This window comes from Cydia fagiglandana, chromosome 12 (assembly GCF_963556715.1).
Source record: "Cydia fagiglandana chromosome 12, ilCydFagi1.1, whole genome shotgun sequence".
NCBI classification, from domain to species: domain Eukaryota; kingdom Metazoa; phylum Arthropoda; class Insecta; order Lepidoptera; family Tortricidae; genus Cydia; species Cydia fagiglandana.
This window is the reverse complement of record NC_085943.1, coordinates 13,228,879-13,245,826: the sequence shown is the minus strand read 5'-3', so window position 1 is coordinate 13,245,826 and position 16,948 is coordinate 13,228,879. Positions and strand designations below refer to the sequence as shown.

The 16,948-nt window shown below is 40.3% G+C and overlaps 2 protein-coding genes across 2 annotated transcripts; one reads left to right on the top strand and one right to left on the bottom strand.

The window, feature by feature from the left end:
• Positions 1–2,557: 2,557 nt before the first annotated feature.
• Positions 2,558–10,985, bottom strand: LOC134669357 (uncharacterized). Its single transcript, XM_063526873.1, has 4 exons — positions 10,854–10,985; positions 7,677–7,903; positions 3,577–3,693; positions 2,558–2,714 (listed from the first exon to the last, which is right to left on the bottom strand). Exons 1-4 carry the CDS (start codon positions 10,983–10,985, stop codon positions 2,558–2,560), a joined length of 633 nt encoding a protein of 210 aa, XP_063382943.1.
• A 2,061-nt stretch (positions 10,986–13,046) lies between these two features.
• Positions 13,047–16,433, top strand: LOC134669251 (uncharacterized). The gene is made up of 4 exons (XM_063526760.1): positions 13,047–13,179; positions 13,733–13,953; positions 15,469–15,576; positions 16,256–16,433. Exons 1-4 carry the CDS (start codon positions 13,048–13,050, stop codon positions 16,431–16,433), a joined length of 639 nt encoding a protein of 212 aa, XP_063382830.1. The 5' UTR covers position 13,047.
• The last annotated feature ends 515 nt before the right edge of the window (positions 16,434–16,948 follow it).

Genomic DNA, 16,948 nt, shown 5'->3' with positions numbered 1-16,948 from the left:
GGCAGGCTATGTACGACGTATGCACCCAAGGAGGTGCGCTAAACTAGCCACGGAGTGGGTGCCACGATGTAAACGCCGGCAAGGTCGGCCTAAGAGGAGATGGTGGGACGACCAGGACGCATTTCTCAGTAACTGGACAGATGCTGCACTTAATCGGGACGATCGGAAGTCTATAGTCTGTTTTTTTAGCATTAGAAAGAACTTCGCTGAAGTAAGCTTATGGTTCGCGGTAATAATTTGAAGTAAATTATATGTATTGACCATGCTACATTAGATAATTCAATAATTATGAACAATTAAAGAGCCTGATAAAAACTGCACGCTTGCTTCTGTGGAGTTCTTTCTAATGCTAAAAAAACGAACTATAGGGGGAGGCCTTTGCCCAGGAGTGGGCTCCTTATAGGCTCGTTAAAAAAAAAATTCAATATTTTTATCAATACAACATTCCTAAGACCTGAATCCAGTCAGTTTCCTGCCGACTTCCAACCACACCACAATCTTAACTTTTCTGTACTGTAGCCCTGGTCTGTCAGGCCCTTCAAGGTCAATATGTTTTGTTTTTCAGCATTAGAAAAAGGGTAAACAATCTTGACATTTCTTTTTATTAAAAACACTTTATAAAATAGTAGGTAATAGTAAATAGTTAGTATTTACGTTTGTATGAAAAGGTTGGTCTTGTCTTTGGTCTTAGTCCACTTTTTCGTCTTAATTTTGCATTAAGTCGATACCTAAGGCTCCAGTACGACCAGTTCAGTTCAGGTCAGTTGGATGCCCTTAAGCTGGAAACAAATTATCGGACGCGGCTGACGGGCGCGACATAAAAGTGTGCACAGTGTTCGGGACGTGGCTTGCGGACGCGCAACAACGCTTAGTCCACAAAGAACTGTAGACGAAGAAACATGCATTTTTGTAATCCTTTAATTTGAGATTATACAGTAATTCCTGGTTGCAAACACACTCGATAATTCTTTCCTTCTTTTTTACCGTACGCACGTCCAAACTCTCGCGTAGTCCGCGTCCTTCTGGCGCAGTGACGCGTCCCGCACCCCGTGCATACTACTGCATACCGTCCGCGGCCGTTTTCGGCTGACAGGAACATTCGGATCCGGATGTCCGAAGGCTCAAGGTCAGCACAAGGTTACGTCCACGGCTTACCTCCGATAGTTTGCACAATTCAGTGTAGGGTAAGACCACCAGTGAATGAACACTTAAGCAATTATCCAAGTTTGAAAAATCATTGCTCAGCATTCATTAATAATTGGAATAATTAACTGCAATTTAATCAATCCTCATTTAATAAATAAGAAAGTAATTTCTGCGATGTTTAATTACTTTCATAGTTTTTGAGTTATACCAGAATTTACGAAAAACTCCCCAAAAACCTAATGAATGAACATAAAAACTAGTGAATGAACACCGGAGAACCCAGTGAATGAACATTATTTAACTCTTTTTAATTAGCATAATATAATCATTTTTATCACAAACACCGTTTCCAACTCTATTTTAATAGGTATAGCGATAGCGTTTATATCTTTTTATCCCTCCATATTTACTTCGAATCGATTAGAATGTAATAAAATGATGGTTAAACACCAATAACATAGAAACCCGTTACATATTAAAAGGAAAAAATAAAATCAACCATTAAAACAAGAACCAACGTGCATATTTTGATGAAAAAGGGTCATGCTCACCAAATAATGCTTAAAATAATAAACTTGTCACTGAATTGTTCGTGGTTACACTGTTCATACATAGAATTAGTAGAAATCCAATAAATGAACAAGCCAAATTTTGTATTGTTCATACATAGGCATGACAAATCTAGTAAATGGACTATAGAAATTTGGTTTGTTCCAATACTGGCTAAATGAATCAGAATCGTTTTCTATGCAGAATCACAAAAAACAAGCTCAATACGATTGCTTTTACATATACATTTGGGAAAAAAACGAAATCTACGCTACACCAGTAAATGAACACACTGTTCATTTACTGGTTTCAGAACATTTGATGAGCCAGTAATGGAACTCTAAAAAATAAAGACTTAATCGCATAATACGCCGACAAAGTGTACATAAATAGAAGGTTCAACTCTTAATCTAACCAAATAACTACACTTTGTACAAGTAAACATTAAATAAGCACTTCATATGTTGCTCCAAACGTACACTGTTCTTATCTGGGATCTAATATTTCCATACAAAACTTCAAATCCAGAAATACGTAAACTTCAAACGCCAGTCACATCCTAACTGGTCGAAAATAAATTTATTATGGGTTGTCATCGCATAGGAAATAGAGTTGTTAATAAGAAAAAAAATAAGACAAGTGGAAGAAATTGCTATATTTCTTATTTTAGACAAAAAACGTGATTTTGTTCATTCACTGGGGGGTGTTCATTCACTGGAGGGTTTACCCTATATTCATTATCTAGATACCTATAAGTCGCGGCTGTGAGCCGCGTCCGTCAGCCGCGTCCGATAATTTGTTTCCAGCTTTAGTCGTTACACGACGATTTAGATTCTTCAGTAGAAATACGAGCCGTAGGTCGTTATGGAGAAACAAACACTTTAGTAAACATATCGAGGAGTGAAATAGAAGTACAGTGGAACATTCTAGAACAGTCTCGGAGGTTCTGCCCGTGTTCGAACGCCTGCACGTATGGGGATGCCTCGTCACATGGGTGCTCTGCTATGTCATTTGAAGGGCTGAAAAGAGAAAATGCGTGCTGTTAAAATAGCTGAAATATTAGAAACTTCCGGTCGGTGCGGCGTCGGTGAGTGATACTCGTAAGTTACTTCAAAAAAGTGAACACAATATGCTTCTTCATTTTCGTCGTAAGGAAGCGAGAATGAAATTTTGGCGCGACAGTGTAAAGATGTTTGTGAACTGGATCACAGAATAAATAATAGTACTAGGTACAGAAGACTCACTCTCTAACAAAACGCGTCTGTCACGATCAGCACAGATATGGCCGCTAGGTGGCGACAGCGCCACGCGCGGCTTATGGCAAACCCCAAAATTGGGGTCGAACGGATGTAGTTTTAGCTACCTGTAGCAAAGCGACGAAATCGCGGAGTGAACCACGCCTGACTGGATGTACAATATTTGCTAACAGATTTAGGTACGTCTCTTGGAATTAACTTTGTGACACAAGGACACTTAGATTATGCATAGATTTCCACATTTCGACATTTTGAGCTGCGTCTGTTTTGCGATCTACTTACGATTAGGGCAATGAGTAGAAGGAGAAAGCATAAAAGAAAGGATACCAAAGATTGTGCAAAATGAAGAAGCAAAAGTTGCAAGGTGACACAAGGTTCTAAGTTCTAAAAAGTTTACGGTGGCAAAAGGTCACCGTAGCCTATGGACACCTGCAACTCCAAAGTTACATGCGAGTTGGCGACCCTAACACCTCACACCCTTGTCGGGCTCTGGCAATCTTACTCACCGGCAGGAACACAACACTATGGAGTAGGGTCTAGTGTTATTTGGATGCGGTATTCTGTACGGTGGAGGTACTTCCCCTTACAAGACGAATCATATTTATAAGTAAAGATAGGGGCTTACTTGAGAACGTAGCTGGTGATCTCATGCAGCAAGTCGTCCTCGTGATCGGTATGAAGCGGCTCAGCTCCCAGCTGGCACAGGGTTTTCAGCACGCAGGCGGTACCGTTGTGACCGAAACTGGAAAACCGTTATATTTATATTCAACCTGTGTTCACTTACAGCAAAACATATTTTTATTACGGTTCATTCTCTGCTTAAGTGTAATTTATTTCCAACACTAGACAGAAAAATGAAGTCTGTAGAATTACCTAATTGACCACCAATTGACGGCCATGTGTAACTAAGCTCTTTCATTCAAGATAATATAGTCAGCAGATTGGGACGGACTGTGTGAATTCTACGCCTCGTTGCCGTGGAGGCAGCTCTGTTTCACATCAGACGATCCTGACTCCTGTGCAGCCAATGTTGCCGAGACAATACTGCTGGGAATGGATTGTTTCATTCCCAACTCTGTAATAGCTGCGGGAGGGAGCAAAGCGACGTCCTTGGTTTAATCGGCCTTGTAAAGAAGCTACAGTTCGCAAGCAAGCCGCTTACAGGGCTTGGACCAAGGCCGTAGCTAATAAGGATCCGAACGTTTCTGACGTGAAGCGCAATTTAAACGCTGCCTCGAGGTCCAGTAAAAAAGCCATTGCCAGGGCTAAATACGATTTCGTCGGCAGAATTGGTGAGAAACTAGCGGGCTATCCCACTGGGAGTCGCGCGTTCTGGTCACTTGCCAAAGCTGCCGAGGGAAATTTTTGTCAGTCGTCTTTACCACCACTGCGGAAAGCTGATGGTGATCTGGCCCACAGTGCAAAGGAGAAAGCCGACCTCCTTGGTACTCTTTTTGCCTCGAACTCGACCCTGAACGACGACGGTAGCGCCGTGCCGCCCATCATCCCGCGGTGCGTATACTCCATGCCAGAAATCTCATTCACGCAGAGGGATATTCGGCGGGAGTTGCTATCCCTGAACGTCCATAAGTCGAGCGGGCCAGACGGCATACCAGCTCTTGTGCTAAAGCAGTGTGCTCCTGAGTTATGTCCCGTGTTAGCGCGTCTTTTCTCACTCTCTAGCGACAAACGGCATGTTCCATCTTCGTGGAAGACGGCCCTTGTACACCCTGTGCCTAAAAAGGGCGATAGATCGGACCCATCGAATTACAGGCCTATCGCTATTACCTCCCTTCTCTCTAAGGTCATGGAGCGTATAATCAACGCAAAGCTCCTGAGATACCTAGAAGAACACGATCTGATCAGCGACCGCCAATATGGTTTTCGCCACGGTCGCTCGTCTGGTGATCTTCTAGTGTATCTCACACACCGCTGGGCTTCGGCCATTGAGAGTCAAGGTGAGGCATTGGCAGTAAGCCTAGATATAGCGAAGGCGTTCGATCGGGTCTGGCATCGGGGTCTCTTGTCGAAGTTACCATCTTATGGATTGCCGGAGGGACTATGCAAATGGATCGCTAGCTTTTTGTCCGGCAGACGCATACGAGCCGTAGTAGACGGAAGCTGCTCCGATAGCATGGACATTAACGCTGGCGTTCCGCAAGGTTCTGTGCTATCCCCTACGCTGTTTTTGCTGCACATCAATGACATGTTGTCTATCGATGACATTCATTGCTATGCAGACGACAGTACTGGGGATGCCTTTTACACAGGCCGTGCCAATATCCCTCGCTCTGTGGTGCTGGAGAGTCGTGAAAAGCTTGTGTCAGACATTGAGAGCACTCTATCCAGAGTTTCGGTGTGGGGCCGGGACAATTTAGTGCGATTCAACCCCACCAAGACACAAGTTTGTGCGTTCACTGCTAAGAAAACCCCATTCACTGTGGTCCCACAGTTCCAAGGCACAGCCCTTACCATGTCAGGGAGTATTGGGATCCTCGGTGTTGACATCTCCAGTGACGTCCAATTCGGCAGCCACCTGGAAGGTAAGGCTGCGCTGGCATCCAAAAAACTCGGTGTGCTCAATAAAGCGAGGCGATACTTTACTCCGGGGCAAAGACTGCTGCTTTATAAATCGCAAGTCAGACCCCATATGGAGTACTGCTGTCACCTTTGGGCAGGAGTACCTGGATGCCAGCTTGGACCCTTCGACTCAGTCCAAAGGCGCGCTGTGCGAATCGTCGATGATCCCAAACTCACAAGCGGTATTGAACCTTTAAGTCTAAGGAGAGACTTTGCCTCCTTGTGTGTGTTCTACCGCTTGTACAATGGGTTGTGCTCTGAGGAACTATTTGACATGATGCCAACGGCCGCTTTCTATCACCGCACCGCTCGCCGTCGGCAGGGTGTTCATCCTCACACCCTAGAACCTAAATGGTCGCGTACTGTGCGATTTAAGAGGAATTTCCTCCCGCGGACGCTCCGGCTGTGGAATGAGCTCCCTCCCGAGGTTTTCCCGAGGGTCTACAGTATGGGGTTCTTCAAAAAAGGAGTGTACAGGTTTTTAAAAGGTCGGCAACGCGCATGTAACACCTCTGGAGTTGCAGGCGTTCATAGGCTACGGTGACTGCTTACCATCAGGCGGGCCGTATGCTTGTTTGCCACCGATGTGGTATTAAAAAAAAAAAAAATACTAGTAACTCTGTGAGCTGTAGAACCCCCAAGGCTCCGTCATTATGAATAATTTATGTAAACTGAATCAACAAAAACTATATAATTATCGACCTAGCTTACAAAATTTCACGAGAATCAGTTGAAAAATTTAACAAAGTATTTTTGCTCAAGCAGAAGATACGCATCCTCGCACATATCTGGTGAAAACACAGCCTAAACGAAGAGACACTTCGCACTCGCTCGGTCAAAAATAACATTGATTGTCACATAACAACGCTATTTATAACGTTTAGTATGAAACAAACTTTGTTCGGGTAAACAGTAATAAATTACAGTGCGACATTCGGAAAACAGGAATGACGAGGGCAATTTATGCGCAAATTGCTTTTCAAGCAAACAATTGTCAGATTTCGATAATTCACGCGAGCAAATGGACGATTTTGGCTTTTATATAACGAATGTCTGGCCAAAAAGTTTCGAATTTTGCAATTCAAGATTAAATAAGTACTTATACCGGGTGTAGCCTGTAACACGAGCAAATACTTAAAACATAGATTGTATTCCTCAAACGGTGACACTTTTGTTCAACAACTTTTAAAATTGATGTAGTATTTAGACTCTCTATTTTTCATACAAAATAAATATTATCTTCAATGGACGCCATTGCCACGCCATATTATTGTAATTGTCACGCCTTAAACATAACAAAATTCGCGATACATTGCGTCTTAGAATAAACTTTAAAGTGTATTAAAAATAAAACCACAAGTTATTTTTAAAACTCGCTGAATAAATGTTGGTCAGTATTAGGAGTACAGCCTACAGTTTAATTTTTTGGTCATATTACTAGGCCACACCCGGTATAGTATTATTTTAAAATGTTAACATTTAATTTTGATTTTAAATGCAACTGCAGCAACTTCGTGACAGAATTTTCTTCATAACTGCACGGTTGTCATTGATAGTGATATTGTCATGCTGCATGATTTTGTTATGCTGCGATGCTGCAACAGTAACGTTGGTTGTCATAACCCGAACATAACCTTATGGGTGACATTCGAATAACGACTGCAGCAGCATCACTGTTGTAACATTACTGTTGCAATGGCAGTCGCTATCTGAATGTCACCTTAATGTGTCCCATACGCTGTCAGGTGGATGCCACTATAAAACACACTTCTTCTTCCTCGCGTTATCCCGGCATTTTGCCACGGCTCACATAGGAGCCTGGGGTCCGCTTGACAACTAATCCCATGATTTGAGGTAGGCACTAGTTTTTACGAAAGCGACGGCCATCTGACCTTCCAACCCAGAGGGGAAACTAGGCCTTATTGGGATTAGTCCGGTGTCCTCACGATGTTTTTTTTTCACCGAAAAGCGACTAGTAAATATCAAATGATATTTCGTATATAAGTTCCGAAAAACTCATTGGTACGAGTCGGGGTTTGAACCCGCGACCACTGGATTGCAAGTCGCACGCTTACCGCTAGGCCACCAGCGCTTCTATAAACGCGCCAGCGCCACTATAAAACACACTATGAACACAATACTTACTTATTTAACGCATCTTCAACATATTTATAAAAGTGGTACAACTTCGCATCATTCTCGTACCCCTTCACCTCCCTCTTCCTCCTGGATTCCCCGTCATATCCAGAGTTGGCCCACAGGATGTCCACAGGAATCTGGGAGCGATTCCACGGCAGCTGGAAGTTGGCCTGGATGGCCCAGTTCACGTTGATGGTCTTTATTGGTGTTGGGGTGCCTAAGCCTATGTTCACCTGAAAAATAACGATACTTATGCAGGTTTCCTTACGATGTTTTCTTTTGCCGAAAAGCTAGTGGTAAGTGTGGTAACTATCAAATAATATTCCGTAAGTAGATGCTTAATTAAAAACAAAACAACGGGTTGCACTCCGGGAGTGCCAGCAGAAGTGAAAACTGAATGACGCACTATGTATAATTGAGGTTAACGCCATCTAGCGTTATTTCGTCGCATTACTTGAACCCCCTAAGCACATCACTGTAAGTACTTAAGTTATATTAGTACCAGTCAGAGGAAAACTCACTAGATGGTATTTAAATCAATAAAGAAAAACTCATTGTAACAGTTTTTCGATCAGGTCACGTGTCCGTCTTACGGTCACGTGACACCTGTTACGAGTTTAACATTGTTTCCCCATCACAAAGAGTGCACAGCGCCGCTAAAGAAGTTTTCACTTCAAAAACTCATATCATAAGTACGAGCCAGGACCTGACCTCCGGATTAAATGTCGTTCGTCAGATCCACAATGCCACCCACACACCGTTTCAAGAAGAACTTTAAAAAACCGGCCAAGTGCGAGTAGGATTTGCGTTTCTAGGGTTCCGTACATAAGTCCGACTCACGCTTGACTGCACATTTCTAATAAGTTTTTCTGTCATCTATAATAGGTAAAGAACAATTTTGAGTATTTTTTTCAAAATTTTAGACTCAGTAGTTTCGGAGATAAAGGTAATTTTTTGGCTATTTTTTTTAATAACTTCGAACCTATGTATTTTAAAATTATAAAAAAAATATGTCCATCTTTGGGTCACTAATTTACATATGTGTGCCAAATTTCAACTTAATTGGTCCAGTAGTTTCCGAGAAAATAGGCTGTGACAGACGGACAGACAGACAGACGCACGAGTGATCCTATAAGGGTTCCGTTTTTCCTTTTGAGGCACGGAACCCTAAAAAGAATACAATTTTTAGTTTCACAATCATGCACAAAAGTGCAACCAATGTGCTGATGCGATTTTCATTTGTGTAATTCCAAATCAGACCAAAGAGCTCCAATCGTCATTTATTTAATTCTGAAATAGAAGCGAAGAGGGAGCGCTGGTCGGAAAAGTGGCGGGCTGGGAATCAAAGTCAAAGACATTTACTGATGTCCCGTCGAAAAGTTTCTAAAATTTGAAATTGAGACTTGTAAATATTCGAAATTTTCCCAAATTTTAAAAATGAAAGTTTATTTAGTTTTCTGTGAAATTTCCCGAGGACTTTTCCAATATTTTGGAAACTTTCCGCGACTTTCACATTTATACAGACATTGCATCTGATTATTTAATATTTATACTGTGTTTTACGAGCTTATTCTGATCTGATTTTTTTGCCTAAAAATCAGTAAACAGCGAAAACATACAAAATTTATACATGTTAAGCTAATAAATCTACAAACGCGAGTGATAAAACATGTCTTAATTATCTAGGAACAAATACCTAGTCATGAGTAGTACTCACATATCCGTCACACTAAAACATCAGCTATTACAAATTATTTCCAATTAGTAGTAGTAGTAGTAGTAATCACTTTATTGTACACAACACAGGTTTACAAAAATAAATTACAGTAATGGAAGTACAAAGGCGAACTTATCCCTATAAGGGATCTCTTCCAGCTAACCTTCGATTAGATGAGAGGAAAACTCCAGTCAGGTCAGATAGACAAACTTACGGGATGTACAGTAATATTTAGAAAAAGTAAACTAACGTATTGTCAACTCATAAAATACATAAATAATATTATCGAATAAAATACATAAAATACATACTATCATACATACAATACAATACATATATATATATATATATATATATATATATATATATATATATATATACAAGTTTAAAGTAGAAATAAAGGTTTGCCATGCTTCCGGCCTGTAAAATGGCTGGAGCATTAGAACAAGAGCCCATCAACGTGCACACTAGCGCCACTGCTAAATAACTACGCCGCCACTAAGGCACTGGTCCCACCGCGAGCTAGTAAGCTATGAGCTATCGGCTATAAACACGAACAAAAGATAAGCACTCCCGTGTAAATAAAAGAGACACGTCGATATTTATAGTTACTCGCCCAGCGGTGAGCTATAAATATCGGCCCCCTTTTTGAATACCTGTCGTTAAATTTAAATAATCACGATTATTTAGCAGTGGCGCTAGTGTGCACGTCGATTGGCTCTTAAAAAAAACATTTGTGAGGTCTAACTAAATATACCTATATATCGTAGTAGCCGTCAGTGGCAGACCGTGAAACGGTGCACTTTGAAACCAGTCATATTGCAAGAAATTACAAGTATTTCGAAGTGTAGACGACTGGCTATTTCTAGAAAAAAACATTTTCCGTAAGTAGAGTGAGGCGTCCTAATTGTATCTCTTTTGTTTCAATTAGCGGGCAAACAAGTGATTTTAATCATTTCGATGTTGTTTACCTTTTTTTTTGCTACGACAGACATAAACAAAAATACAGTACGTGGTCATTTCAGATTAGGTACGTATGCAATTTGTGAAACTCGAGGTGTTACATACGTATTAAATCTTTAAAATATTATATATGTGGAAGGGCCACATAGATACAAAAAAAAAATGTTTTTAAGAATAGTTGAACAAGTGTTTATTTCACTAGGTATTAGGTTAATCTCTCATTTAATTAATTAGGTACACTTTAATATCAATAGTAAACAAATCAATTTATTTTTGAAAATATTTTGATTTATGCTATTGCATTCGAGAAAATTCGACACGGGTGGCCTAGTGGCATCTACCGTAAATGCAGAGGACGATGGTTCAATCCCAGCCCCGGAACTGGAGGCCTATGTCACTTTTTCGTTTGTTTATGATATCTACATATATCAGATTACAGTTACTAGCATAATATCTGTTGTTATACTTATACGATAATCGCAACGATTAAAACTATAACTTACTTGAAATAAAGTGCTATTAGGATACAAAAGCTGCCGCCGATATCGGTGCACCGTTTCCTCCCCTGTCGTCGTCTTGCTCCCACTAAGGGCTGCCACGCATAATACACTGATTATCGCCGCATTGCTCCTCATCATGAATGGTTCTGATGGACTAAATGTGTGGCGAGTGCCGTACGGTGTTCGAGAGGCACTTATTACATGTCAAAGCGATTGCGATGACGATTGCGGTAATTGATGTTGACAGCAGTTACTCAGCAGAACAATTTGTGACATGTCAGAGCGTCTCTGACCTTGGCGATCTCGAGAGTTATTTACATATAAATATTTTTTCATACTTAATATTTTTGTCACAGTTTGTCATGGTCTCAATTAAACCTATTTTTTGTAAGAACTAAAAACAATATGTACAAGACTCAAAGCACTTTTAAAACACGCCTTAAAGATAGCGAAACGGACGTGACAATGTAATAAAAGGAGAAAAGTCTCTTTATCATGATTCTATACACACTCTTTTGAAAGTCTTTATTGTATACAGGTCCGATCTTTTCCTTCTCTGATTAGCAACTACCGAGTAAAATGCTACCTACTGAGACACTTCTGAACAAGCACTTCCCTATAATTATAAAGAGAATACGTTATATGTTAGTAAGTTAATATTTCAAAGGTTCACTTTGTCACCACAACATAATTATTTTTTTACTGGTTATTAAATCCGATAGCAACTACGACACGTAATAAGGCAGTGTACTTTGTGTCTCGTGACATGCCCCTTGTTGGATAAACAAATTAGTGTCCGCTTGAGCATGTGACTGGATGTTTGGATGGTGTTGGAAAGGGCGAGGGCACAGTAGGCTGCGCTTTAAAGTCACAATTTCTGCAGTAAATAAATTTATTATACACAGACGTAGTTCCTTAATGCACTTCGATCGTGATCAGTTTTTCTTAAAGCAGCTTTTATCTCATCATCTCTGAAGAGGCTTGGGGATATCAGGTTATGAGAGAACAAATTAGCAATTTAGTGGCTATTTTACCTAACATACAGGTACCACTTGGCGCGTGGCGTGTACGATATTCCGCACGATACAGACGTTGAGGAGTCACTATTGAATCGCCGTTACGATAATACGCTCGTACGCAAAATGCGCGATGCGTCCCCGAGTACTGTTCCATCGTGGCTAAAACTCCACTAAATGGCGCACGCCACGAACCCCTCCCCACTCCCTTTCGTGGCCCCGTTTCGAATATGGCGCTAAAACAAATACCCGATACCCTTTCTGGACACCTTGTATTAGTATTAACATTTATTAGTTACTTGGTTACTTACTTCCTACAATACTACACGAATTATACAACACGATAATCACTTCGAGAGTATTACAATGACGGGCAAAGTTGAAGGCACCAGACCTAAGCGCCCTGCCTACCCCTGCTAGATAGTGGGTACAAATTTAATGACTGTATCTATGCAACAGGTTCGAAGCCTATGGAGGAATGTACTAGTTCTTTAACTTTGCGTTTCAAAATCGTAGTCTCCGCAGCTGAAATGCTGGTGCAAGACGGTGCAGTCTAAATCCAAACGGTACCTTAAAAGAAATTGCAGATATTGCTGCGTGTCCAAGCTTACCCAAATGTTGCAAGCCATTAAAGATACCCAGTGTGAACACGTCTTAATAATTGTGTTCCGTATTAGCCGGTAAACAGTCTGTTAACGCTGCCGAAGCATCAAACCGTCAGTGAACAGGCTTTAGAGGAAAAATGTGACGCGCTTCAATCGGCCGTGAATGGATGCTTTAATCCGAACCATGAGGTCAGTGAATTATTTTTTTGATTTTTGCTTTTAATATTTTTAATGAAAACTTGGTATTAATTTGAAAACTATATCACTGTGTGGTAGAGCCTGTGCGGAAAGAGAAGAGTCGGATCCAATTCATTCTACGACTTTTCTCTTTCCGCACAGACCCGGCAACACTTTGTAAAATTTTGTCCCTTTCTATCAAACACAAATTTAAAATGACAGATAAAAAGTTATTGCGTGAAGGACAAACATTTTATACTACCCGTAGCTCCAGCACTATAATTATTTTTGTTGCCTCCCTTTAGTATCTTCACGTCATTTTAAACCTCCTGAATTTTAAACCTACATTATATTCCTAGAAATCTATTCCAAAACCTGTGTATTTATTTCAGGGTGTGTATGTGGTTTCTTTGTCTACATTGGACTCTTGCAAACTCAAGTTCAGAAGAAAACCTAAAGGAATTAGACTTTAGATCAAAACGGCAAATCAACACATTACCTTTAATCTACCCGTATGGAGCAACTTATAAGGTAAGCCACTTTTTTAAGAATAATTCCTACGTCTTCCTAAACGATGACTCACGCTCGTGGTCTGGGTCCGGGAAGAGGCGTCCAATCACCTTGTTTTGTATCGAAAACATCACGTGTTCACCGATAACCAATCATAGATAACGAAGTGGCAGACTTCTCGACCGACCCGGATCCGGACCAATCTGGCGTGAGTCATCCTCAAATTAAATTTAGTAGAAAACCACATTAAACATCTTGCAAAGATGCTCCTTAACGGTTCTTCTCGATAATTTTTCCTTATGCTCCTTATACTCCTTTCCTGATTTTGGGGACGTTGGTCACATTGCACAAGTATCAATAGGGGCTCATATATTTCTCCAGGCCCTTAAATTCAAGATGTCCATTAGATTTTATTTCGCGGTTTTGGGGAAAATCGCATAAGTAAATTGTTTATGTATATCATAATTCATAACCATCTTAACACTTTTTTGACATTCAGGATCACGGCCCCGGAATCGTCCAGTATGATCCCAGATTGATGGGTTTCTCGATATGTTCACATTTTGCTTTCCAGCTCATCACCGGCTTCACAGCCCCAATAAAGAACGACGACAAGGTGCCCCTCATCTTCCTCTTCAACTTCCAGTACCAGTACTTGCAGTTCTCGAACATCACCCAGCTGTCGCAGTACTACGTCATCAACACGGTGTCGAGGGAGCAGCGAGACGCCGATGTGGCGGGAAGGAAGGATGAGAGGATTGTGTTTTATAGATCTGTGACTGAGATGATGGACTCGTAAGCATTTACGTATTTCTATGAGTATAGAATAATAGATGCAGAGTCAGAAGTGTAAAAACATAACTAGAATGGTAGGTAGTCTAACTTATAAAAGATAAATCTGATTAAAGTTTTAATCCCAGTCTGTACATAAGTGGCAACTTGAAAAAAATCGACAGAATTTATCGATCTATTATCCTAGTTTGCCATGGAATTAGAATTTGTTTATGATTCCTTGGACATCATAAGAAAAATATGAATTTTTAACTGCTACTGTCCCGAATAACAACTTTAAGTTCGTCTGTGTTTTTTTCTCTAAGACTACTTTAGATTACCTATTCGATATATTTATATACCTACCTTCTTACTCTTTACTTATTATCAATCCGTTAATGTTTTTTTCTACTCGGGTACTTTTATCTGTCATTTACATAGTCACGAACGAACATATAAGGGCATACATTATTAATACTCCTTAAAAGTCTATAGTCTATTGCCCAAAAAAGCACTTGTGTCGTTTTAGAGACATTACGATACGGTAAGCTAGTGCAGGGTAGCAAGTGCCACATACCGACATTACTACCAACGTGACAAACGATTGAATGCATACGGTTTTTATTAAAAAAGAAACAAATTTGTACTGAGTTCATTGCTACCAACATAATAAAAAATACTTTTATACCCTACAGCACCACGACCCTGGTGCGGTGCGGTAGTGTGTAACGGCTTTAAAAAAAACATAACCATAGACATTACTCGTTTGTTTCTCGTTTCCCGCCTTTCCCGGTAATTTCTTATTCTTTGAGTACTTTGCGTTACTATTTGTTTTGCGTTCATAAAAAGTGTTGAAAATGGACAAAGAGGACTACATTGTTTCTACACCTGAAGAAATATCCGCTGCAGCACAAGCAGCGACCGAAAATTTGTTGCCTAAGTACTAAATCTCAGCACCTATACGACAAATCTTATGAGAAGTGCATGGCGTGGAGTTTGGAGCACAAAACTTCGTCATTCTCTGAAAACGTCTTTGGTGTATTTTCAAAGACTAATTGGAAGCACCGGATCAGATCTATCTTTTAAGCAAGGTTGGTATATGTTATAAAAAATTTTGATACCCATTTTTACGGTACACAGTACAACGAGCTATATTTATGTACATTTTATATTTTTGCATTGAAACTGAATATTATTTAATTCTCCTTTTTCTTGTTACAGGTTGCAGTAATATTTGGTATTATGGGTGCTTGTCGCAGACAAGAGCTACATACATATAGTAATACCTACTATCCAAAATTTACATTGACATTTTCATAAATAAAATTTTGTTTATAATTTTTTGTATTTTATTTAATATTGCCTACTCATAGAAAAAGCATTGTATGCAACGTTGTATAAGTAGTCAAAAAATGCTCATGGCGTATTTATTAACAATGTTCGCCTTCGGCTCACATTGTTACCCACGCCACTCACATTTTTTGACCCCTCTTATAAAACTGTTGCATAAAATACTATATACTTACATTATAATTCCAGGAAGGGTTTAAACGGCCGAGAATGTGTTCTTCGTGCGATTTGCGAAGCGGCGCAGTTCCCTGTGGAAGAGGAGGGCTTCGTTGGGGAGCTCTTACACGTGTTATTAACGTAAGTTATACTATTTTAAACACTAATCACAGGTCTAGAATTAAAAATATTGTCAAATACTAAATCATCATCATCTCAGCCTATATACGTCCCACTGCAGTGCTGGGCACAGGCCTCCTCTCGAGCGCGAGAGGGCTTGGGTTATATAATAGTCCCCACGCTAGCCCAATGCGGATTGGGGACTTCATATACACCTTTGAATTTCTTCGCAGATATATGCAGGTTTCTTCACGATGTTTTCCTTCACCGAAAAGCCACTGGTAAATATCAAATGATATTTCGTGCATAAGTTCCGAAAAACTCATTGGTGCGAGCCGGGGTTTGAACCCGCGACCTCCGGATTGCAAGTCGCACGCTCTTACCGCTAGGCCACCAGTGCTCTCAAATACAGCGCGCAAATACTAAAAGTGCGTTGAAAATCGACTGATGTCAGATGATAGGACAATCAAATTAGATCCAAAACAAGCGTTTTAAGGAATTAATTCCCAGCAAGCAGGAAATCATTTTAATAAATACCTTCACTTGTTCCTAAATACGTGTAATCAAAGTTTGCGCAATCCCAGGAGGTATGCACTTGAGACGAAAAGTTAGCGTGATTCGACTCTAGAGTTTTATCCTGACATGGTATGTCAGGGACAGAAAACGAACTCATTTCAAAAAGTTTAAACGTTTTTTCCAGGCCAGACTACGGTAAATCTCCGTTTGGAGACTTGGATGAAGACCTGAAGGAGGCCATGGCACCATACGTGGATGCTGCAGTGGCCGGGCGGCAGATGTTCAGCTGTTCCTATATCTATGGAGGCTGTCCTGAGGGTCAGGGGATCTTGGAGTTTATCTCACAGTTGAGGGACGAGTAGAACCATAGATGGACATGAAAGAAGGTTTTTCTTGTAGCAGGGAGTTTAAGAGTACTTATCTACTCATGCGAGAGAAAAAAAAACAATAATGCCACGACAGTCCGACCGTAACTGGGCAAGAGATTATATAATATTATGGTTTTGATATTCGATAAGACCACTACTTGCACTTTGATGCCCGAATGCAATTGGAGTCGTCTCAAGTTTATATCGTAACAATAATAAATAAAGTTAAGATTTTATATTTCGGCTTCTAAAACGGACATTAGAACGCAAGGCATAAGTATGTAAGTAAGTAAATATTCTTTATTGCACCAATAGTTATACATTTTACATACTTACATGTAAAACTACAAAGATATTTTAACGGAAAAATAGAACGAGGTAACAACAGGCGGTCTTATCGTTAAAAAGCGATCTCTTCCAGACAACCTTTGGTATAATTGTAGTTGAGCCACTAGGTAATACGTGCTTTAAGTATGTTGGTCGCTTATAATAGACTTTTCTTTATTTAT

Excerpts from the sequence above, each read along its gene's own strand:
- LOC134669251 (XM_063526760.1), top strand. The coding sequence starts at position 13,048 with ATGTGGTTTCTTTGTCTACATTGGACTCTTGCAAACTCAAGTTCAGAA. Across the intron at positions 13,180-13,732 it reads CGTATGGAGCAACTTATAAG|CTCATCACCGGCTTCACAGC; the intron begins GTAAGCCACTTT and ends TTTGCTTTCCAG. Across the intron at positions 13,954-15,468 it reads GTGACTGAGATGATGGACTC|GAAGGGTTTAAACGGCCGAG; the intron begins GTAAGCATTTAC and ends TTATAATTCCAG.
- LOC134669357 (XM_063526873.1), bottom strand. The coding sequence starts at position 10,985 with ATGAGGAGCAATGCGGCGATAATCAGTGTATTATGCGTGGCAGCCCTT. Across the intron at positions 7,904-10,853 it reads CTAATAGCACTTTATTTCAA|GTGAACATAGGCTTAGGCAC; the intron begins GTAAGTTATAGT and ends GTTATTTTTCAG. Across the intron at positions 3,694-7,676 it reads GTTGAAGATGCGTTAAATAA|TTTCGGTCACAACGGTACCG; the intron begins GTAAGTATTGTG and ends ACGGTTTTCCAG.